The sequence below is a fragment of the Lithobates pipiens genome, unplaced genomic scaffold, assembly GCF_037356315.1.
Source record: "Lithobates pipiens isolate NorthernLeopardFrog02 unplaced genomic scaffold, aLitPip1_a1.2 Scaffold_18, whole genome shotgun sequence".
Classification (NCBI taxonomy): Eukaryota; Metazoa; Chordata; class Amphibia; order Anura; family Ranidae; genus Lithobates; species Lithobates pipiens.
In genome coordinates this window covers 504,660,217-504,686,155 of record NW_027507758.1, presented here as the reverse complement: position 1 = coordinate 504,686,155, position 25,939 = coordinate 504,660,217, and the positions used below count along the sequence as shown (strand labels likewise).

The window sequence follows — 25,939 nt, the reverse complement described above, 5'->3', positions numbered from 1 at the left end:
TTTTCTATACCCCCTCTAACTTTTTATTTCATTATCCCCCATGTGTTAAGTTATAGAAATTAAGATAAATACTAAAATACTGTGAGCTTATAGTATGTTGCTGGAGATGGATTTAATTACTCCTGACTTTATCTGTGATTTGGTATAATGCTACATTACATTTACTATTGCTTATGAATGCCCGTTCTGAGAGTTCATTATTCATTTATCACTGTATTACACTACATTATGGTATTGTACATTGCTTCATTTCCAGCCCTGCGATATGTCTCTCATACTAAGAATAAAGAATTTACACATAAATACTCAACTTTAGAGGATATTTTTTTTTTGGGGGGGGGGGGGAATTAAATATAATATAATATTGTACTGGCTCACCATAATTTTTTTTTATCTGCAGTTGCAACTAGGGAGGCAGTCATTATCTTGAAATCCAAACATCGATAGTAGAGTGCAAATACAAGTCAGAAAAATATTTTCCAGAATCCATGTACAGCATGCACTTTTATCAGCCTGCAGTTAATTGTTGAGAGACCTAACAAGTATTTACCACTTCACTCCCTTAGGATGTAGCTGTACACTTACCATTTTGCTAGCTTAAGACCAGACCACTTTTTGAGATTCGGCACTGCGTCGCTTTAACTGAGAATTGCGCGGTCGTGCAATGTGACTCCCAAGCAAAATTGACGTTCTTTTTTTTCCCACAAATAGAGCTTTCTTTTGGTGGTATTTGATCACCCCTGTGGTTTTTATTTTTTGCGCTAAAAAAAACAAAAACAGAGCGACAATTTTGAAAAAAAAAACGCATTATTTTTTACTTTTTGCTATAATAAACATCCCCAAAAATATATTAAAAAAAACATTTTTTTCCTCAGTTTAGGCCCGATACGTATTCTTTTACATATTTTTAGTAAAAAATCGCAATAAGCGATTATTGATTGGTTTGCGCAAAATTTATAGCGTTTACAAAATAGGGGATAGTTTTATGGCATTTTTATTAATATATATATTTTTTTACTAGTAATGGCAACGATCAGCAATTTTTATTGTGACTGCGACATTATGGCGGGCACATCGGACATTTTTGACACATTTTTGGGACCATTGTCATTTATACAGCAATCAGTGCTATACAAATGCACTGATTCCTGTGTAAATGACACTGACAGTGAAGGGGTTAACCAGGGGGTGGCAGTGTAGGGTTTAAGTGTGTCCTAGGGGTGTGTTACTAACTGTGGGGGGCATGGCTGTGTGTTAGTGAACACTGATCTCTGCTCCAATCATAGGGAGCAGAGATCAGTGTCACTTGTTGCTAGGCAGAACGGGGAGATGCTGTTTACTTCAGCATCTCTCCGTTCAGCCTCCTCGTGAGACGATCGCAGGTATCCCTGCAGGGATCGAGTCCGCGGGATCCATGACCGGACTCACGCGCACGTGAGCCCCTTCAACCACCATCACAATTCAATCAATCCGAACCCAGCCATATCATCAGCGATACGGTCGGATCCCATATACGAGCCTCTCAGTCGCATCTACGGAGGATTCAAGTCTAGTCGCAGCATCTCCACAACGATTCGAGTCCTTGCCAAACGCAACTCTAACAACCGAGCCGAATCCTGTTGCATCACCGATTTAAATGAGTCAAATCTTTCACAGACTATTCCATAGCTATAGCCCAGTTCAAACTAGTCACATCGACAGTACGAATTCAGCAGCACTTACGTTTCACTTTCTCAGTCTATCCATGCACGATCATACACAATTCCCTCCACCAATTTGCTCAGTGTTGCGCACGGTCATTCCTACATAATCAGAATTTTCTTTCGCCTTTCAACAAGGCTGCATTCTTGCAATCGCTGCGAGTCTTTCTGCATTTGGCTTAAAAACAGCCAACGTCTCCAGTAGCAACATGGCTACTCATACGTTTTCTCTATCCCTTTTCCCCAACAGGTCAGTAAGGTTGCCAGTTGGTCCATCCTATGCCAGACTTGGACTGTCTTTCACCCAAAAAAAAAAAAGAATAAAAACCCATTGTCGAGGGCTTGCATCTTCACCAGGGGGCCAGCTTTGCCCCAAAAAGCTCTTTGCAATCCCCCTTGTCAAAACAAAATTCTCATGTCACCTTACTACAGGCTCCCGGTCAACTCAGTTCTCGCCCCCAACCAGTCGACTTCACAACTAGGGCATAAAGTCAGGTGTGTAGTTCAATGGGATTCCCCCTTTCTCTTAAACACTCTTTCACTACATATTTTTACTTCACATACAGAATTTGACCTGCTCCTGAGGCGTTAGCAACTGTCACATACTTCTGTGCACTTCACTCTATTTTCGAAGCACAAGCCTTCAATACGCAGACAAGGTCGCCTATCTCCATACTTGCTGGCAGTGCAAGCGTTAGTAGACCGAACCCACGTCAATTAACTACAGATCGCAACATTCCTACTTAGTATACCAGACTTCAGCTACCCACCCCAGTCCGCCCTGGGGCGCTCTGGTTTATTAGTCTGTGCCAAGCACAGACGGACACCTGAGCTATCGGTTACCTAGCCAGTCACCTCCTGGCTCACCTCGGTTGTCACGCATTCTTTTGAGTTTTCTAAAGTCACACTCAACAGCGCTCGAGCACAAACCAACTGTCACTATGGCTGTCGTTCCTTGTCCTGTTCTTGTTTTCCTTCCGACTTTCATCTTATCTACCCAAACGCAACTATCCCCTCCTACCTTCGCAACCTACCTCAAACATACGCACCCACCCCCCCGTTGCTTTTAGCTGATGCCATGTCACAGGCAGGCAGTGAGGACTTTGCCTCAGCCCTGCCATCACCCTTTGCGGGCTCAGCAAGCGGTGGTTTACAGTCTCACAAGTGCTTGGACCGTTAAATAAAATAAAAAAAACAACAAAGAAAAAAAAACATATATAAAAAAAAAAACATCATAACAGAACGTTGTCGCAGGAGTAAATCCTACCGTGCCGCAGCCAGGAAACCAACCTTTTAGGCTACTGTTTCCACTGCCAGTGGCAGCCCTTCCAAGCACCACTTCAGTCTATCTTCTTTGCGACTACTCAGCTGCACTCCTGGGTGACCACACTGTCAACAGCAGTCACCGAAGTCCAAGCAGAGTGACAGCCCTGGAGGTACGCCCAGCCGTGCCCCTACCAGCTCCAGTCACCACCGTCATTCCCGTACCTTCACTTACATGTACACCTAACATCTGCACCACTGTCTTCCCTGCACACCTTGTCCTAGCAGGGCATCTAGGAGGACATCTTGGATGACAATGATGTTAACTTAGCATCCCTCCTCATAGCAGTACACAACTTGGCCTAGAACAAAGGTAGAATTGGACCCGTATCTGCATGCAGCAGGTCACAAGTACGCAGGGTGCCCATCCTTTGACTATCACCGCTCATTTTCAGCCAGGGCAGCAGCCAGACTCAAGGTGATCCTTTATCTCCCACCTTTTAGTGTTTCTCTCCCAGGTACAAGACCCTGACTAAATCCTTAAATTAAGATGTGCCAGCTATAGCGGATCTGCCCATGGGAGTCGCATTTCTCACAAATTAGAATGGCATGCCAATGTTCATTCCCTCAGCATTTCTCTCTTCACCTCAGGTAGTCATGGACACCACAGCCTCCACAGGTCCTAGCCTCAATTTTTGGCCAACTTGGGTTTATAGGGCCATGGCCATCAGAAATCCTCTTGATTCTTGGGTTCAGTTAGTCCTCCTCTTTGTTCGACCTCTACCCCATTGTTGCAGTAGCTCAAGTCTGGTGCAACAACTGGGCAGGACAAACAGTGACGTTCACCACAGACAACCAAGCCACAGCTAGTATTATAAATAAAGAAGGTCCTAGACGCTGGCCATCATGGCCTTCCTGCGCAGGCTGGTGCCACTATCCCCACAGCACCAATCTAACGTCCTATGCGTCCACATCCCAGACAAACGCAAAAATCTGGCCGATGACCTACCCGTTAACTTTGCTTCATTATTTTTGCAAGAACCTGGAACCGACCCGACCATGTCTCTTATCCCACACTGGTCGTAGCTAACCTCGGATTCAAACAACACTTTCACGACGCTACCTGCCTTATTAATCTTTCATTATCTTACAACACTCTGAAGGCCTACCGTACAGCCTAGAGGTTCTATGTCAGGTTACTAGCCTCAAACCCCAGAGCAATACCAGGAGTTCTCCATCACATCCTAGCCTTCATATCATGCCGCCACACACAGTTGGCATTGTCACACAATACCTTAGACTCTACTCAGCTGACATCCAGTATTTCATCCCCTTACGAGATCCAAACTGTCTTGTTTGCCACCCATATGGTCAAGACCATGTTGTGTGGTATTCACAGGCAATGACCCCAAATCAGTATCAAACGGCTACCCATCACCAGCGCCATATTCCGAGACGTGTCTTTCATCCTGTCACATTCTCCTTTGGTTAAATTCAGCCTGGTCATTAAAGCAGCCATCTATCTGGCTTTCTACAGCTTCTTACGCCCCAGTGAATTCAGTCACCGTCCCAGTTGTAAAGTGTTACGTAGACGCCACCTCACACGCCATCAGACTTACTTCATCTTGCACCTCAGGGTGTCCAAAACACAATAGTCCAGTCCAGGGGTTGACATCAAACCTTTCCAAACTCTCAAAGCCTGGTGCCCCGTGTCCATTCTAGATCAATTTTTGGCTCACCTTTTTGATCCCTCGCAGGACAGCCCATTACTACCGTTCCCGATTAGTACCCCAGGCAGCAACCAGTTCATTAGTCATGTCAGGTTCCTTTTGAGCAAATTAGGCCTGGACCCTGGCCATTTTCTTGGACATTCTTTCGCATTGGAGCAGCATCAGCAGCCTCACGAAACGGGGTCCCAGACCACGTGATCAAAAGATGGGCAGGCGAGAATCCACCTGCTTTACTCGATACAGCCCCAAACCACAAGTGGAAATGTCATGAGCCTTCAGCAACTTTGCCCTGTAGTGTCTTGTTGTACATAAATTAATAATTACCTCCCTAACCAAGTCTTTTGCGGCCTTCTCTTTGCATATTGCCTAGCAGACCAGGGCTCACCCCCCAGCTCACAAGGCACACTTCAGGTCTATTTTATGTTGTTAGTCTTGTGACGTGTTTATGTGTTCTTTCATATCTCTTAGAGCGGAGGGCTCCGACCATAAATAAGAGGGCCAGTATGGTGGCCTGTAATTATGGGAGGAGCCTGGAGGGTATTTAATCAGACCACCCACAACGGTCTGTGTTGGTTCCAGTGCAAGGTACCCACCCACCCATTTCCCTTCTCAGAGTACTTCTCTTAAAACACGCTTCTCTACAGAAACATCCATTTACTTTCTTAAGGTATGCGGCCTTCTCTTGGCATATCGCCTACCAACCAATAGATTTCGTTCCACTTCACAATTGTGTCCCACTTGTTGGCGATTCTTCACAAAAAATTAAAATTTTATATCTTTATGTTTGAAGCCTGAAATGTGGCAAAAGGTTGAAAAGTTCAATACTTTCGCAAGACACTGTATGTATGTATGTATGTATGTATGTATATATATATATATATATATATATAACAAAGATCACACCAGTCTCATGCAGAATCTTCATTAAAACTTCATTATTAAAATACTTCAAATACTCACAAGAGTACTTGATTGTGGCATGTAAAACACAGCATTCAACCAGGTATGGATTCTCTCATATTGTTGGTAAAGGCAAAACCTGCCACTTGGCACTCACACAGAAATGTGTCATGAAGTGCAGTTACATACTAGCACAGTGATGGTGGACCTCGGCACCCCAGATGTTTTGGAACTACATTTCCCATGATGCTCCTGCACTCTGCAGTGTAGATGAGCATCATGGGAATTGTAGTTCTAAAACATCTGGGGTGCCAAGGTTCGCCATCACTGTACTAGCACGTCTCAGTTTACAGAACAGAAGCAGCCAGAGCCCAACCTTCTCTGACTGGAAAAATAGTGATTTACTTTCCTTAAGGTTAAAGCTGAACTTCACCAATTCATGTAGGTACATTTTCAATAAAAATCATCATCAAGTGTACCTGATTTTGACTTGGTATTGAGCAGTCTACTGCTCAGCAAAGCTCCAGACTAAAAAGGAGACCATACAAGAGACAGTCAGCTGTGCAGTGTTCATGTGCAAACATTGAGCTTCCTGACAAGAGAAGCAGAGTGACAAAGAGATGAGCTCATCAGTGTCCTGCGTCACTATTACTGTCCAATCACAGGCTGGGGGCAGGGACAAGACCTTGGTGCATTAGGTAACTGCAGTGGAGAAATACTAGGGCACTGTCTGCCTGTGCTGTGTGACAGGGCCGTGTGTGGGCAGGTTGAAACGATTAGTTAGGTGCTGTCCAAGCTGAGAGGGTTATGCCCCATACACACGATCGGATTTTCTGACAACAAAACATGGATCTTTTTCCAAAGGATGTTGGCTAAAACTTGTCTTGCATACACACGGTCACACAAATGTTGGCCAAAAATTCTGAACGTGAGAACGCTGTGATGTACAACGAGCTGAGAAAAAGGAAGTTCAATAACCAGTGTGGCTCCTTCTGCTTGATTCAGAGCATGCGTGAACTTTTGTGTGATGGACACACAATCGGACTTTCCGACAACAAGTTTTGTTGTTGGAGAATTTGAGAACCTGCTCTCCAACATTTGTAAGCGGAAATTCCTACAGCAAATGTTCGATGGAGCATACACACGGTCGGACTTTACATTTCCTGGCGAAAAGTCCGACCGTGTGTGCGCAGCATAAGAGCTAATGTCATGCCTGGTCTCTTGATCTTGGTTCTGCTCTGGGTCTGGTGCACTTTGTCCCATGAGATATAAATTGAGTCAGTGGTCTGGCTCAAAAAAAAACGTCCTTCCTTCCTGCCCCCAAGCAGAGCAATGGGAGAGAGTCTAGCACTGCTGTGGGTTGTAAGACCTATAAGGGATTGACACGGAGGATGAGTCCCAGAGAAGCAGGAGAATGTTGTTCACCAATGCCCACGTGTAGAAGCATATAACTTGGAGTTTGCCCTGCAGACACCAGAACTGGAGAATGCCTCTGAAGGACTTGCATCTGCATGAGAGTGCCTCTGAAGTACTGTAATTGCTGGACTACACTTCTTCAGGTATGCCGGGGCAGCACTCAGTCTGTAGTTATAGTCAGGGAATTAGGAACGTATAATGCCTTGCCTGTTTAACTGTGAAATGTCTACTATGTGCCCTTATTAAGTAAAATGTTGAACGTTATCACTGCCTGGTCCAAAGTTAATAGAGAGTTGTATTGCAAGTAACTGGCACACACAGGGTTTGCCTAGTGGGTCCTAACACATTGGAGTATGAAGGTATGCATGAGGAATGGAGTAATGAGAAGACATATGTGGTTGTCGAGTGTAACCGGAAGTGTAATAAGCAGACTATCGATTACGTGTACCCCATAGCAATGGGGACAGATTGCACCGCAGATGTAACCATCCTGTGCAGAGGTACAGAAGTTCAAGAGTGGAATTGAGTGCACGGCAGGGCCCACTCCACTACTTGGGAGTAGTTGTGGAAATCGCTCTTCAGGTGGATGTGGACAAAGGCTCAGGCTGTTGTTTCTAAATGCAGACTAGAAAGAAGGAGTGCATTGACACAGGAACCCAGAGTTAACTGGAGAGCAGTTGTGGTGTCAGTGTGCATGGTGTATGTTCATCTCTAATACTTGACGCCCACCTTAAGGTTGAGTATTGCCCTATGGCACCCTCAGCCGTGAAAACATACCAGTATGCACGGTTATGACACTTGTGTGAATAAAGCGACCCTTTAACTCAGTGCCTAACATAGCCTAGAAGAGCCAACACCTTCCATGTGACCCAGTTCTTGGCGCCAAACTAGTTAATGGGGAAGCATGGAGGAGGTGACAAACAACCTATCTCCCCCTGTAGGCCCCACCTGCCCATATGCTTGGCCTACATGTGCATATCTCAAAAATGGAGATATGCACATGTAGTGAAATTCCTTGTGTGTATTTCATCTGTATCTTTAGCTATTTTCCTGGAGTTCAGCTTTAGCTATCTACCAACAGATCTAAGCCTCCCACCACATCACAATATTGTCGGGGCCTTGTTTTCAAATGCCATTTCTCATATTTTCAGGTTAGTTTTTTTACTTACAAACCAGTTTAACTTGTTGAGCTCTACACACAAATATGTTTATGTTTAAACATACTTTTTAGATGATTCTTGCCCCAGATTTTATCCAATAGTCAGTGTTCAGTGCACAATCCTAAGCAATGCTTCCAGCTAGTCTTATCATTCTTGAAGCAGAACTTCAGCCTTGCTTACTCTGATTTCACCATATACTGCAAGCTTTTCACAGTGTGCACTAGAAGCTGCAATAAGTGAGATAGATTATGTCATTTCTTGGCTGGAGGACATCCATCATCTGGCTCTTTCCATCCAAGCTTGAATGTCTGTGATGCCCACTTTCCTAAATATAATATCACATGTAGGTATTGCCCAGTGTAGTCTGAATGCAATTCGGTCTTCCTAGGAATGGCCAGTCCTCCAGATGGACATTTGCATAAGTCCCCCTGGGGCTAGCCCACAGAACTATGGACTCTTGAGGAGTACTGAGACAGGGCGCTGTAATGTTTTCAGAAAGCTATGTAGGGCAGACTGCCAGCCCTGCCCTCCAGACATGACCTGCCTGCAGTTACTGGTGGTCATGAAGGATCTGGGTTCTGTTTGCCCCAATAACCTACACTGGTTGTTTCAGCTTAATTTTATAGGAACCTTAGACTAAGTTCACATTCACATTAAAAGCAGGCATTTGAGAGGCGTTAGACCCCTTTCACACTGGGGCCGCCCTCGCGTTAGCACTAAAGTGCTGCTCGTTTTAGCAGCAGTTTACCGCTGTTTAAGTGCTGATTTGTTGCCACTAGCGGGACGCTTTTAACCCCTGCTAGCGGCAGAAGAAGGAGTTAAAACCACCTGTGTTGCGGTGCTAGATGCCATAACCCCAGTATAGTTTTTTCCCCTTAGGCGGCCAGATTTCCAATAAAAGTGATCCGAGTGGCGAATTTGCAGCGGGATCACATTTAGAAATGACGGGAGAGGTGCCCACCCGCTGCTTTCCGTTGGTTCCCAGGCTAATGTTACCGATTGGAAACATCCGGTGCCGACAGTTTCTTCGCATAGAGATAAGCAATGGCAAGATGGCCATCGCTCATCTCTATGCCCTTGGAGGACCAGAGCGACGTCACTTCTGGTTCTCAAGCCATGTGAACATGTCTTTTTTTTTTTCTTAAAGCAAAAGGTTACTTTTTTTAAATCTTTTGCTTTTAAGGTTAGAGGAGAAATTTGAGGACCTGTCATGCTATGTTATCGCAAGCTATGTTTACAAAAGGACAGTGTAAAATTTTTAAAAAGGTAATAAAATATAAACAGTGTTTACACCACACAAGTGAGATATCACCTCAAACGTCTGAGTGAGAGGAATAATTATAGTACTAGACCTCCTCTGTAACTCTAAATTGGTAACCTGTAGAAATTTTTAAAGCGCCACCTATGGGGATTTTTAAGTACTGTAGTTTGCCATCATTCCACAAGCGTGCACCATTTTAAAGCATCACATTAGGTTAGGTACATCATCTTTCATAGTATACAAAAAAATTGGGGTATTTACTATGTTTTTTTTTTTTTTCCAAAAAATTGCATTTGAAAAAACGCTGCCCAAATCCATGTGACATAAAAAATTGCAATGACCACCATTTTATTCTCTAGGGTCTCTACTAAAAAATATAATGTTTGGGGGTCCTAAGTAATTTTCTATGAAAAAATACTGCTTTTTACTTGTAAAAAACAAAGGTCAGAAAATGAATACACACACTTTAATGCTCATTATGTCTTGTGTTCACGCGCATTGTATTAACCACTTGCGGACCGCCAACTGTACTTATACTGCGGCAGGGCAGCCACTCTGTGCCAGATCATGTACCTAGCAAGTGATCTAACACTGCTGGGTCTAGGGTGTGCTCAGCAACCCACTCCTGCTGTGATCACACACAGCAGGAGCCCAGCAGTGGGTACCGTGGACTCAATGTCTGCCGGCATCTGCCGATTACACAGGACAGAGTCAGAACGACAATCTGCCTATGTAAACAAGGCAGATTTACGTTGTCAAAAGAGAAGGTAAAAGCAGAAACACAGCTCAATCCTTCCCCCAGTCAAAAAAACCTTCTACACAGTGAGTAAGCACAACCTGGGAACACAGTTAACCCTTTGATCATCCTTGATGTTAACCCCTTCCCAGCCAGTGTCATTAGTACAGGGATAGATGCATATTTTTTAGCACTGATCGCTGTATTGGTGTCACTAGTCCCCAAACAGTTTCAAAAGTGTCAGGTGTCCGATTTGTCCGCCGCAATATTGTAGTCTGGCTACAAGTTGCTGATTGCTGGCATCACAAGTAAAAAAATATATATATCCCATAGTTTGTAGGTGGTATAACTTTAGCGCAAACCAATCAATATGCGCTTATTGGGATTTTTTTTACCAAATATATCTAGCAGAATACATATTGGCCTAAATTGATGAAGAAATTCGAGTTTTTACTGGGTATGTTTTATAGCAAAAAGTAAAAGTTTTTTTTTTCAAAGTTGTCAGTCTTTTATATGTTTATAGCCCAAAAAAAATAAAAAACGCAGAGGTGATCAAATACCACCAAAAGAAAATCTATTTGTGGGGGGGGAAAAAAAGGATTAAAAATGTATTTGGGTACACTGTCGCATGACCACACAATTGTCAGTTAATGTAAAGCAGTGCCGTATTGCAACAAATGGCCTGGTCATGAAGGGGGGTAATTCTTCGGAGGTCAAGTGGTTAAAGAAGGCTATTAAAATGAATGGGCTGCCCAGGTACTGTAATGGACAAAAAAACAGACAAGTATTTTGACAACAGACAAAAAACAACAATGCAGCAAGCCACAACACACCACCATAGTGTGTAACCATGCACTGCGGTTCTCTGCAATGCAGGTGCAGTGAGGTGCCATTTAGAAAGAATGCCACCACAGTGCACCAACCCACATAATATGCATTACAGCAATGCATAGGTGTGAAGTGAACCCAGCCTAAAAGTCCACCTCAGATTCATGCTGCTGGCTTTAAAGTAGAGTGAATAATCCACTGCTATTATAAAAATGTAAGAACATAAAAAAAGCTATAAAAACATGTAAGAGAGCTTTATGCAAATGGGAATTGTGCCCAGAATTCTGTAATTACCAGAACATGCATATTACCAATATTTCATGATCTTTTCTTTTAAATTTAAAGTGTAACTATACTCAAAGTGGAACTTCAGTCATGTTTTCATCTTTCCATCTATTTAATCTTCTACCCTTGTTGTTTTAACTTTGGATAGTAAAACTTTTTTTTTCTGTAAGTAAATACTTTATACAGACCACTTCCTTTTTCTTGTCCGGCAAAAAGCCTAGGCTTATGACACCATGCACAGCTCTCTTTCTCACTCATGAGAGTTTGTCAGGAAGGGAGGAGGATGGGTCATAAGAGGGCCAATGAGAGCTGCAGAGCTGGAGGTGTGCCTCTGTGTATCTGCGTAAATCCAGGAAGTGAACAGACAGCAGCTTCAGCTGCCCACAGTTAAAATGGATGCAGCCAGACCTGGTGGATGGAGATTTCTGCAGCATATTTGGCAAGTACAGAATCACAGTATATATAAAATAATATGTAAAGTGGTTTGAGGGAAGCTTCAGAATGGCAAAGATGTTTTTATTACAAATTATGTGACTGCAGTTCCTCTTTGAGTACAAGATGTTATATATAGTGTGGGGTGGCTGACTAAGGCCGCGTACACACGGGCGGACTGTCTGGCCAACTAAGTCCGTCCGACAATCCGACAGACAGTCCGTCCTACTTTTGAATGAACGGACTTGACCACACACGATGAACAGACAGTCCGCTGAAAGCTTGCGCGATGACGTGTACAGCACGTACGACGGGACTAGAAATACGACGTCCAATACACTGCATTGCAACCTTCGGCCGTGTAAATCCTTTCTGAGCATGCGCCATACTTAGTCCGTCCAACTTGCCTACACACGAGCGGACTGTCCGCTGAAACCAAAGTTGGACGGACAATATTACGGAAATTCCGAAAGACTTAGTCCGCCAGACTGTCCGCTGAAAAAGTCAGCTGAAGCCCACACACGAGCGGACTGTCCGCTGAAACACGTTTCAGCGGACCAAGTCCGTCAGACAGTCCGCCCGTGTGTACGCGGCCTTAGTTTGCTTTTTTGCTTTTTTTTCTGAAGATGGACCAATGTAACTATATATATATATATATATATATATATATATATATATATATATATATATATATATATATATCATGCCAATACTTGGAATTATTCTTTAAATATATTTGGGTGCGCTTAGGAAACAGTAACACTACATTACCTAAAAATGTAAATAGTAGAGGCAGTAAAAATCTTTACAGCTCATCAGTTTACATCTAAATGATATCCCTAAAATGTTTCTACCTCTGGCATGTGCGAGGAATATGTGTTGTCTGATAGGTGTTTACTATGTACATGTGTAACGGCACATGTGTGTGTACTTGTGATCCTTTCATGTTTATTTTTGTAAACATTTTTTTCATTGCTATTTAGGCTACTTCCAGACTGGGGCAGCCATCGCCTTAGCAGCGTTATTCGGCCACTAGCGGCCGAAAAAAGTGTTAAAACCGTCCACGGCTGCGCAATGCCGGCGGTTTGGCGGCGCTGCTTCATTGTTTTCAATGAGCAGGGGCGCTTATGGAGGGGTGTATACACCACTCCTATAGCACTGCAAAGATGCGGCTTGCAGGACTTTTTTTTACCGTCCTGCAAGCGCACCTCGGGCTTTCACACCAGAAAGACAGGAGAGGCACTTTACAGGCGCTATGCAGGCCGAAGTTTTAGGGCTGTAGCGCCTGTAAAGCACCTCAGTGTGAAAGTAGCTTTATTATTATCACAAGAAAGCTGATAGAACAATGGCAGCATCAGGTTTTCTTCATGAAAGGACAAAGGAGTTGATTTACTAAAGGCAAATAGACTGTGCAGTTTGTAAAATGCAGTTGCTCCATAGCTTAGTAATTGAGATAAAGGTTCACTGTGCAAAGAATACTCAATCACATGCAAGGAATATTAAAAAAACAGCATTTTCGCTTGCCCGTGATTGGATAATGGAAGTCAGCAAAGCTTCTGCTCATTTGCTAAGCTCAGGAGCAACTGCACTTGCATAGTGCAAATGCACTTTGTAGAGTGCACAGTCTCTTTGCCTTTATTAACCACTTCCAGACCGCCCACCGTCATTATATAGCAGTACTTTGAAATGTAATATTGTTGTTTTGGCAGCAACTAGCTGCCATAACCCTGATATCCACTACTTCAGTGGGGGGGTCTACTTTCAGATAAAAGTGGTCTCTATGGCAAATTCGCCACAAGATCACCTTTATAGGGGGCGGGAGAGAACCCCCCTCCCGCCACTCTTCGTGACCTCCGCTGGTTACCCGAGCCACCGGCAGCGGAGGAAGCGATAGCGTCCTCTTCCATGTTTGGTATGGAGCTGAGTGAGGGGAAGATGGTCCCCGCTCAGCTCCATACAATTGCAGGGTGAAAGCCACATAAAACCTTCACTTCCACCCGTAGCTCTTAAAGGGACATTTATTTTATTTTTTTCCCTGAAACAACATTTTTTTTTTCTTCTTTTTTTTTCCATTTTAGTGTAAATATGAGATCTGATGTCTTTTTGACCCCACGTCTCATATTTAAGAGGTCCTGTCATGCTTTTTTTCTATTACAACCAGTGGCGGCCCGTCCATAGGGGGCGCCCGGGCGCCGCCCCCCCCTGTGTGGTCACAAAAAAAAAAAAAAAAAAAAAAAGTTTTAAAACTGCCCCTTTAAAAAAAAAAAAAAAGTTCTTTAAGGAAGTGCTCGAGCGCCGGTCACACTGCACGCCGGGAAACGCCACGCCAATGCAATCATGAGATTGCAGGCGTGGCGCTTCATTTGCGGGCGTTTAGCCCGCCTCAGGGCGCTTTCTGAAGCGCTGAGTAGCTTCCGCCCGGCGCTGTAGTATGTGTTACTACGGCCGGGCGGGCAGTTTGATTGACATCTGAGTTGACTCAGATGTCACTTCCTGTCTTCTCTCTCCCATCTCACCTGAGAGAGGAAACAGGAAGTAAGAGGAGTAGAGCGGGAGTGCAGGAGAGGAGCGGCTGCGGAGAGCACACAGTCAGGTAAGTGGTGTGTGTGTGTGTGTCTGTGTGTCTGTGTGTCTGTGTGTCTGTCCTAATCAGGAAGATTGCCATATTCCAAGTCACATGTTCTTTTACCATTGGAGTAACAGTATTGAATCCATAACAAAATCAAAGACCAAGCTCTATACTAGTGGAGTCTGTGACCAGAGAATTGGCATTTTCTACAGCTGTTAACCTAGCAGTTACCAATGGCCTTTTTACATATGTTTTTCTTTAATGAAGAATAATATGCATGTAGAAGAGACCTACTTAAAGCTTCATTTATATTCTTTTTAAATCTGATCCTTATTTAATAACTTATGTACATTGTTAGAATGGTATGCACTTTGCTGCCCTTTGTATTTTGTGGAAAACTAATTGTACTCAAAAAAAGAAAAAAGGCATTTTTTGTTTTGTTTTGGCAAATACCAGTCATTCTATTTTTGCAAAGTTTGCACATGCTCTAAATGTCCACATTGGTTATAATCTGTTCTTTTCTGTAAAATGATCTGGTAAATGTGCTCCGTGCATTTCTTATTAAATATTTTATCTGCTTTTCCATGTGCAGAAAATTGTACTAGAATGTTGAGTGTGGATTTGCAGTTGGCAGGTTTTGTTCAATACTGTTCTGCAACTGACCTGTAATCTGTTGCCACTAACACCTCTCACTTGTCCGTATAACTTGCGTGTGTGTGTGTGTGTGTGTGTGTGTGTGTGTGTGTGTGTGTCCGTGTCCGTGTCCGTCCATGGTACAAGGAAAGAAAAACAAATTGTCTATGGGCTGCTTAAGAGCAACAAGATGTAGGTGTGGCTATGTGTCTTTCCCCATCCTGAGAACCCTGCCACACAACCCCTTTGCCTATGTTGTCTTTGTGGCAATCCTGGCCTGGTAGTGCCTAGTATGACACCATTTATACCCAGCAAATTGCACAATGTAGTGTTGTTGTGGGTTATGATTTCATCTTCCAGTTAACTACAGGTGAATACAAAATGCAACTCACACTATGGCTCCTAATTCGAGTATTGTATTGCCCTACCCCCCCCCTCCCAAACACCCCATTAAAAAGCTTGCAATGACTGCGCAGGAAAAGGGCAAATTTGCAAACAAGCATCTTCAAGCACAGTGTACAGTAATACAAGTCTTTGTTTGTAGCTACTCATCTGGAAGAAGTGGCAGGGTTAAAAATTGCTTAACGTAAATGATTTACTGCCAAATAAATCCCTTCAACTTTAAAAAATTATCGCAGCTACGTTAGTTACTTTAAAGCTAATAGTGCCACTGGCAACACATTAGGAGTAATCTGTATGCACAGTCTCATTGTCCTATTTCCTATGTGTTTTATTTGTTGTGGTTCACATCAGTGAGTTTGATGTAAACTTGAAGAGTTGTGTTTTACTATTCAGTCATTTACATTTCAGATCTTGATGCAAATGAATCTTTTAGTGTTTGTGGATTGCGTGAGTTGTACTTGGCTAGATTCAATGATCCTTCCTTCCTTTTGCTGTTCTTCAAACCAAATACACATTTCCCTCACCACCAAATAGGGCCTAATATGTGCATATAACAGTGATAAGCACAGTGCAACTCCGATGGTAGGTAGGGAGTCTATGTCTATGTACACAGCTACTGTATTTGCAGGACAATGAAATTCTGGATACACGCCAATATCATTCTACAAATTCTGGGTGTGGCTTATGAGAAGTGGGAGGGGCCAACCGTGGATGGGCGGGGTCTTGCGCCCCCCCATCCTAAAACTTCACCAGCCGCCACTGATTACAACAGATGTTTACATTCCTTGTAATAGGAATAAAAGTGACACATTTTTATTTTAAGAGATCAGTGTAAAAACAAAAAATAAAAAGTAAAATAAATAAGAAAAAAAAAAGATTTTAACGCGCCCCATCCCGCCAAGCTGGCGTGCAGAAGTGAACGCATAAGTGAGTAGCGCCCGCATATGAAAATGCTGTTCAAACCACACAAGTGAGCTATCATTAGAGTGAGAGAAATAATCCTAGCCCTAGATCTCCTCTGTAACTCAAAACATGCAACCTGTAGAATTTTTTAAACGTCACCTATGGTGATTTTTAAGGGTAAAAGTTTGTTGCCATTCCACGAGCGGGCGTAGTTTTAAAGTATGACATGTTGGGTATCAATTTACTCGGTGTAACATCACCTTTCACAATATAAAAAAAATGGGTTAACTTTACTGTTGTCTTATTTTTTTAATTAAAAAAAGTGTATTTTTGCCAAAAAAGACCGCTGCGCAAATACAGTGTGACAGAAAGTATTGCAGCGACCGCCATTTTATTCTCTAGGGTGTTAGAAAAAATATATATATAATGTTTGGGGGTTCTAAGTAATTTTCTAGCAAAAAATAAAAATGATTTTAACTTCTAAACAGCAAGTCTGAAAAATAGGCCCGTACTTAAAGTGTTTAAATCAACCCTAAAGTCTAGCATTTATTCATCTAATGGGCATTTTGTGTTATAATTGCAGGGGGGCAACCAATATTCATTTGTTTCCTAATAAATAATTCCTACAAATGAATGAGGATCCTGACCCTCAAAGATGTAAGATTTGTAGCCCTTCCATACTACATGACAAATCAGAAAATATGAAGAATACATAAGCAGAGGGAAGACAAGCAACAGCAACAGCACTACAGCATCTGAGTATTATTATTATTATTATTATTATTATTAATAATAATAATAATAACAATGTGTTGCAATACAGTATCCCTTTTATTGATGTTGCGCAAACCTTGCTTCTTGAAACAAATGACTGGCTGTGAGTTGTAACATGTTTAATAAAGTAGCTCATAGAGTTGTATTTAGTATGATGAGTAAACTGCATGCAAAGTGTTACTATGGATAGGTTGGGGAAAACTGTCAAAAGTGTCACAAGCAGATTGCAGAGGAAGGAGTGCAGACAGGACCAAACTAGGTGCTATGGACTAAGGCAAATACACTTTATTTAAGGATACCCCGTGTTGTTTTAAAATATATATTTTTAAATGTGACTGAACGAAAAAAAAAGAACATATGTAACAAAAGCACCCATTTGTTTTACCTTCTGTTCAATCTCTGGATATCTGTATTGACCCAACAAAGAAAGCTTTTCCTAGAAACTGAGCTTTTAGTGCATAGAAAAGTAAAAGTACAATATACAGTATCTAACAAAAGTGAGTACACCCCTCACATTTTTGTAAATATTTTATTATATCTTTTCATGTGACAACACTGAAGAAATTACACTTAGCTACAATGTAAAGTAGTGAGTGTACAGATTGTATAACAGTGTAAATTTACTGTCCCCTCAAACTAACTCAACACACAGCCATTAATGTCTAAACCACTGGCAGCAAAAGTTAGTACACCCCAAAGTGAGAATTTCCATATTGGACCCAAAGTGTCAATATTTTGTGTGGCCACCATTATTTTCCAGCATTGCCTTAACCCTCTTTGGCATGGAGTTCACCAGAGCTTCACAAGTTGCCACTGGAGTCCTCTTCCACTCCTCCATGATGACATCACGGAGCTGGTGGATGTTAGAGACCTTGCGCTCCTCCACCTTCCGTTTGAGGATGCCCCACAGATGCTTAATAGGGTTTAGGTCTGGAGCCATGCTTGGCCAGTCCATCACCTTTACCCTCAGTTTCTTTAGCAAGGCAGTGGTCGTCTTGGAGGTGTGTCATTATCATGTTGGAATATTGCCCTGCGGCACAGTTTCCAAAGGGAGAGGATCATGCTCTTCTTCAGTCTATTTCCCAAAGAGAACCTCTGGATCTGATGCTGAGCACATCCACTCAGCTCCTTTGGTCGACCATGGCGAGGCCTGTTCTGAGTGGAACCTGTCCTGTTAAACCACCGTATGGTCTTGGCCACCATACTGCATCTCAGTTTCAGGGTCTTGCCAATCTTCTTATAGCCTAGGCCATCTTTATGTAGAGCAACCATTCTTTATTTCAGATCCTCAGAGAGTTCTTTGCCAAGAGGTGCCATATTAAACTTCCAGTGGCCAGTATGAGAGATTGAGAGAGATAATACCAAATTTAGCACACCTGCTCCCCATTCACACCTGAGACCTTGTAACACTAAAGAGTCACATGACACTGGGGAGGGAAAATGGCTAATTGAGCCCAATATAGACATTTTCACTTAGGGGGGGAATACATTTTGTTTACTTTACTTTACATTGAAGCCACGTGTCATTTCTTCAGTGTTGTCACATGAAAAGATATAATAAAATATTTACAAAAATGTGAGGGGTGTACTCACTTTTGTGAGATACTGTATATACAGTTGTAGCACCCTCTACCATAAGTAGGTGCTAGAGTGAGGATTTTGTAAAGGGAAACTGTCAGTTCTGGTAAATTTGGGCAGGACTATGCTTCAGGTTAGGCCTGTTTGTTTTGATCTGGAGGGCAGGGAGTAGTTAGTGCAGCAGTGGATGTGACCACCTGTGCTTTAGTCATGAGGTGCCTCCCCTGCTTCCAGGGAGAATGTTCTTGAAAAGCGGGGCAGGGCCTAGGACTGGAGTGGCAGGCAGCTCAAGTAAGGAACCCTGACCAATCCCCAACTGGAATTGGCAGTGGGCAGGTCTCCTATATAAGCTTAAGTAACAGCCTCCTGGGGAGGAGTTGTCAGCTGGGAGACACATTGAGAATGGAGTACCAAGCAGCAGCAGGGGCCCCATCCCCATGGGGGGGGGTGCAAGGTCTAGCGGAGGAGCCTAGGAGAGCTTGGAAGGAGCTTCACCCTTACACGGTCATGGATGAAGTATTCTGTAACAGAGGGGCTGGAGAAGCTGTTGGAACATACGCCCAGTTAAAGTTCTCCATCATGTACTCGGGGCAGGAGAAGGTCGGTGAGTGGGCCACAGTGGATTTCTGGATGAGACATGCCAGAGGAGAGACTGTGGGGAAAGTGTCAAATTGTTGCAGCCTGAGGGCATAGGATTTGCAGGCTGGACTATCTGGGAACAGTAGTCCACCAATCAACACATGCTACTAAATTACTAGACAATCGAGGAGTGGTACTGCAGACCTCTGGCCTAGTAACAGTGCAACCAATTCTAGCCAGCAACTAAGACTGTTCAGAGTGGTCTCTTTTGTCAAGAGAGGATGATGTGGCAGGAAGAGTAATGATTTATAGTGGAAGTTTGTGCAGGAGAGTGGAAGTCCTGGGAGTAACAGTCTGCAGGAGATACGCAGAGGAGGAGTAATAGTCTGCATGGTATTATACAGGGGAAGTGACTGTAGATATTATGTGTACATCAGTACTTCAAGGCTCAAACTTCTTTCTAATTCTTAAATATGATGGCAAAGCAATTGTTCTATGGGCATCCCATATTTCCTTTCCCCAACTAAGTTATATCCAGGGCTGGACTTACCATTGGGCTTGACTGGGCTCAAGCCCATGGGCCCGGTCCAATAGGGGGCCCCGCCGAGATACATAGGCGAGTGTACTTGGCTCAGCTTCGCTCACAGTCACGCCCAGTCCCACCCTATGATGGACATAACACGGGAGTACACTTGGCTACTCTTGGCTCCGCTCGGGACTGCGAGAGGACCAGAGAGCTGTCGAGAGGACCAGAGAGCCGTTGAGAGGACCCTAGAGGATCCAAGAGCTGCCAAGATACAGAGGACTCTGCGCCATTTTTAAACTTCAAGACTGCAATGACAAGGCTGCAAATGACACTGGGGCAAGGCTGCAAATGACAAGGCTACACTGACAAGGCTGCAAGTGACACTGACAAGGCTGCAAGTGACACTGGACAAGGCTACAGATGGACACTGATAAGGCAGCATTGATGGGCATTTAAATGTACGTTTTTTCCTTAAAATTCCCTCCTAAACTTAGGGTGTGCGTTATAAGCCGGCGCATGTTTTACGCCACTAAATACGGTAATGTATAGAAGGTAGGGCCTGAAAGTGACTCAAGCCCAGGGGCCCCCACCACCCTAAGTCCTGCCCTGGTTATATCCCTCAATAAACGAAACAATACAATGCAAATGACTGTTCATTGTCTCAGGAGTGATATATGGAGGTCTGGCAGCAGGGTGACATGGTGGATGTTAGTTACTAGAAGAAACCAAGCGCTACACAGTATTCAGCTTTTCTGGTGTAACAGCATCAAAACCATTGAGATTAGAAGTATTTTCTATTAGTAAACACTAAAAAAACTTTTGCTTTGGAGTTTAGAGCATGGTGTTTCAGTAATGCGCACAGTGCAGTATATAGGGCACTGAGCCAGTTCTTAGTAACACAGGCCCAAAACCAGTCTGTCATCTCGTGCCTGCCAGAGTGATTGTTACTCATGTCTAAGTGTTTCCTGAGAAGAAACCATGTTTTTCTTTGCTGTCCTACTAATTTCTCCCAATTTATCTGTTCTCCTTTATAAAATTTTTGTATCAAAATATGCACAATGTAATTGTCCATGCTAAAACACAGTCACACTGATGAAATTAAGTTACAAATTATGCAAGCAAAAAGTAAGCTGTGTGTGAGATAGATAGAATCTCATACAATATTTTGTACAGGTTGACAAACAAATAAAAATAAAACACATTTTACATGGCTTTTAAGATCTATGATCGAGCACCAGGTGATCCTACCAATGCCTGAGGGTATGTTTCAGGTGCTACCATCTAGTATTTGTAAAAATATGCTCCTACATACAAAGTCTTACCTGTAAAAACCGTATGGACAGAAGCCAAGCACACCAGCATTGCTTGAAGTATATATCTATGGAGTGTTCTCATTCTCTGTTTAGCCTATAAGACAGTCCGGTTATAACACTGCAATGTGTTACACGGCATTGTACAGCCATACTCTCAGTAGCAGCTCTGCTCAGCGATACTGTATACTTGTATATTTAAAGTAGACTTGGAAATCCTGTTCTTCACCACAACCTGAGCTGCCTTCCTGAGAGGCGTAGCCATCATGTCATCAGTTAAATGAAACAACAATAAGGAATGTTGCTCGGCTCACGGGGACTATGTGATATATGTTAAGGCAGTTCAGTGCGACAGAGCGAAATACTAAAAAGGCAAGGTAAAAAAAATGTAGTGACCTTATGAAGCTAGATTTTTGCTTGCATTGTTACTAAAATATGACCTGATTTGTATCCAAGTCACAATAACAAACACAGGTATTTATATGTAGCGACACCCCATGGCTGGCCACTGAATTGTTGTGTGACTTCTCTACACACCAGAAGATGACACACCTCCCTTACCCAACACTTACCAACACACCTTAAGGTATTTCTAAGAAATTATTTTTCCAAACATAGCCTAAAAGAAGAGGCTAGGATTACCACATTACAAACAATTAATAAGACAATAACATTAGTTTGCGTGAAACAGAGAAACCTCAGGTGGCACAGTGGTGTAGTGCAGTGGTCATCAACCCTGTCCTCAGGGCCCACTAACAGGCCAGGTTTGCAAGATAACTGAAATACATCACAGGTGATATCATTTGCCACTCGGTGATTGCAGTATTCTAGTCTGCATCTCCCCCAAGGTAATACATAAAACCTGGCCTGTTAGTGGGCCCTGAGGACAGGGTTGATGACCACTGGTGTAGTGGTTAGCACTCTCACCTAGCAGTAAGACGGGTTGCTGGTTTGTATCCCAACCATGACATTCCTTGCCTGGAGTTTGCATGTTCTCCCTCTGCCTGCGTGGGTTTGCTACGGGTACTCCAGTTTCCTCCCACAAACCAAAGACATGCAGGTAGATTAATTAGCTTCTGTCCAAAATTGGCCCTAGTATAGGAATGGGGACCTTGGATTGTGGGCTCTGTGAGGGTAGGGACCGATGTGAGTGTGCAATGGGATAGGGACAATTGTAGACACTCACTCAGGTTGAACTGGATCTACTGGTGTCTGCCTTACTAACTATGAGACTACTAGATGGTCCTAACTTTCTATAACAGTCACAGTGAATGATGAAAAAAATGTTGACTGGCAAAGTTGGGGCCCTTGAAAAAAGCACAACAGTTTTCAGCAGACAACACATTAACTTGTATGATGTTTGTCTCTTACTAGACCCAGAGCACCCTCTTCTGGGTCTCTAGACACATGTTCTAATTCAGTCAAGTTCAAGATACACAGGAATAAAAGTTGCTGTGATCTCTCTCTCTCTTTCAATTTTCTGAGTCAGTCACTCTATTCCTTCTTTAAAAATGGTGGGAGTGCTCTCTAGTACAGTCTTTGTAATCCAAAGAGGCAGTAGTAGCCAGTAGTCCTCTGATGGTCAGGGGTCTGTTGATGGTCAAAGTCACTCGCCGCATCCAGCAAGAGAAACACTGATCGGGATCCAGGTCCCTACACAAATTATGATGGCAGTAGTAGTCACCGATCAGCGCTCTTCTGGACAATGCAACATCAGATAAGAGAGCAGGATACCTTCTCATACAAGTACATGGTACAGCAAGCACGTATCAGGAATATGAAATGTTGGGGGTAACAAACGCTTTAAGGCAAACCCACTGGGTCACAGCTAGTTCACAGAACCAGCAAACAACAAAAGTCATACGGCCAAGAGGCCTCTCACAACAGTAGACATTCTCTGGACTGAAATGCACATAAAATCTTATGGGAAGATAGCTGCCCATGCAGTGCAAAGTAAAAGCCCTTGTACACATGGTCGGACATTCCGACAACAAAATCCGTCTGATTTTTTCTGACAGATTTTGTCTAAAACTGGTGTTGCATACACACGGTCGGACAAAGTTGTTGGAAAATCCAATCGTTTAGAATGTGATGACGTTCGTTCATTACGACGGGACTACGTTCAGGCTAGTAGCCAATAGCTTTGGTCTCATAATTTGATCGGAGCATACGTGGCACTTTGTCCGATCGGAATTCTCTACAAACAATCGTACAAAGTCCGATCGGATCATGTTGTCGGAAAATTTTATATCCAGCTCTCAAACTTTGTTGGTCAGACATTCCGATGGAAAAAGTCTGATGGAGCCCACACACGGTCGGATTATCCGACAACACGGTACGATCGGATATTTTCCGTTGGAATTTCCGACCGTGTGTACAAGGGCAAAAAGTCACTTTTTTTTTCTCTATCCCAGCAACATACTGCATATTCAACTTTCTTCATTTCTGTAAATTAAACAAAGTCATGAGTAAACCCAAATCAACTTATCACACAGGGCTATACATTTTGTCCCATTGAGTCACATGCTCACTTATACTCACCAAGCCTTTGTTTAAGTAACATCATAGTTAGAAGCTTAACGTAATTTGACAAAGCAGATGCCGTTGAGAAGGGGTGTTGAAAGAACAACAGCAAAGTTGCTTATAAACTGAAAATACTGTATGTATTATTCCTATCTATGCAGCAGATGGCCCTGCAGAATTATAGTGTGTATTCTATGGTAATGTAACCAGAGGAAGTATTATATTTCTCAGTGTATGTGTTCTCTTATATTTCTGCTTCCTGTTCCATAAAACAACATGTTCTGATATTCCTCCATGAAAGTAAAGCTGTATTGGAGTATACAAGTGCATATATTCAATACCCTGCACAACAACCTTGTGGGTACAAGGACTGCTGCATATGTTTGCAGTGTATACAGCCACTAGGTACAGATTCTGTTTAATACTCCCCTTTAAGCTCCTCCCACTGTTAGGCAAAACATGTCCTCTGTGTCACCTACTACTGACCCCTTAGCTCTGCTTCACTTATCTGACCTCTGAACTCTGCCTTGCAACTTACTGATCCTATCCTCTGCCCTGCTTACCCTCTGTACACTGCCCTGCTGGCCCCCCCATCCTCTGCCCCCTTGATATTTTTTACTGCACCCCCACACTAGACATGCTAGATCTGGCCCTGCTGGTGATATCTTCCACCAGTTCAATTTCTTTGCAAAGCGTGCAGAATGATTATTACCTAGAATGTAGTGACAGGACAACTACAGGTGATCATCAACAAGTGATAGATAGCACAAATAGCACACCATCCTTCTCTTTTGCATAGACAGATTTAAAAATGAAATGCTTGGGGTTGACAAGAGTTTGGTATCTCTGGTGCTCTTTCCCTCTTCACAGAATAATCTTTTGGCACTGAACTGTAGATAGGGACAGCAAGGTCTTTAATTAACTGACTCTGGCAGGGGCACCCATCTTTAATGGTCAGTACAGAATACTGGAGATAGTAAACACCTCCAACCCTGAGAAAAGTCAAGAAGGGGGAGCTTTAAAGCAAGGACATTTTAAATTAAAGAACCCTTATCCTTTTATATAATTGAATAATAATAATAATAATAATAATAGATTTCTGAACAACTTTGCCTTTAGAAACAGTAGAAATGTTTTTGATTAGACCTCAGTTGTTCTGTTTTATGATGATTAAAGTGTTTTCTTTGTGAATTAGGCACCTGGATGAAAATTCTGTGAATGCCTCAAACTGCTGATTGTGCTTCTTTGTGCTGCAAAATACTAAAACTTTCAGTCCCATTAAATATTTTATGAATCATGTCTTTTCAGACATTTAATTCCACTGAAAAGACTTCTGGAGCTGTTTCTGTGAAATACTTTTCCTGCTTCCCATTAGAAGGTTGACAGGATGCAGATTAATCAGTACAGTGATGTGGCTGCCAGAAGATCCTAGTACTTGCTATGTTTAGTGGTAAATCCTCTAAGAAATATCCATTACTAAGTAAACATTATTCTATAACAAGCACCATTTTTTTTTAATATACAGGATATCCAGGGCTAAATATCGGGCTAAAGGAACCGTACAGCCTTCCACAGCAAAAATATCTATAAGCTAGTAGAAATAAGTGGCTGTATAATTTTGGGATGTATCCATACACCATCCATAGCTGTGCTATAACCCAGTTCTGAATGCACAGTGAGAAGCTGAGACACAAGTAGATGATTTGAATGATTTTACCTGCAATGATTTTTTGGATTTATGATGGAAGCCATGACATATAAATTCTTCCTGTTTTCAATTTTGTACTTTATATTATGTAGCGTCGGCTCCTGAAGAGCACGTGTGTTTTTTTCTATTTAAAATTCCTAAAACCACAGGGTTTTAGGGTCAATTATACCAAATTATGGTTTCAGTACCAGTCTAGCTGGATTGCACTGTGTTCTGCTTGGCCACAGATGGTGCTGTCACCATTGGCAAGTGTGAGAACGCAGTTTAGCTGGGCGCATTGAGTGCCATTCTTTCTTTGAACCAGCCCAGTGGCAGTGTCATCTTGCTGTGCATTCTGGGAGAGGGTACTTAAGGTACTGACATCACGTGCTTCTGGGTTCCGGTCCAGAAGATCTTTCTGTCTGCTTGGTGCTGGTCCTCCTGACTAGCCCCCATGGCCCTCATGGCCTGGGGTGCAGATCCATCCAATTACGAGTCTCAGGGCAGGCTAGCCCGAGGCAAAGTAACTGGAAGGAGGATTCAAAGGTGGTCTCATCTGTGGAGAGGCCCAGCAACTGGAGAAGCAACCAGGGGAGGACTCTTCGGGAGAAGGTCATGCTGAACACTGGCTTCTCAGAAAGAGCCTGGAGGCTCAGTTGAAAGACACCAAGTGAATCTACACTCATACGGTATCGCCAGACCGGCTGCGAGATACTGGTACCGTATGATAGCTCTCTAAATTTA

General features: G+C 42.9%; 1 protein-coding gene across 1 annotated transcript in view; it reads right to left on the bottom strand.

The window, feature by feature from the left end:
• IL20RB (interleukin 20 receptor subunit beta) overlaps positions 1-21,377 on the bottom strand; it is a 71,904-nt gene extending 50,527 nt beyond the window's left edge. Inside the window, exon 1 of the mRNA XM_077488690.1 lies at positions 20,998-21,377. Within this exon, the coding sequence (XP_077344816.1) occupies positions 20,998-21,070 (73 nt within the window). The 5' untranslated portion in view covers positions 21,071-21,377. The remainder of the gene's footprint in view (positions 1-20,997) is intronic.
• Positions 21,378-25,939: the final 4,562 nt, after the last annotated feature.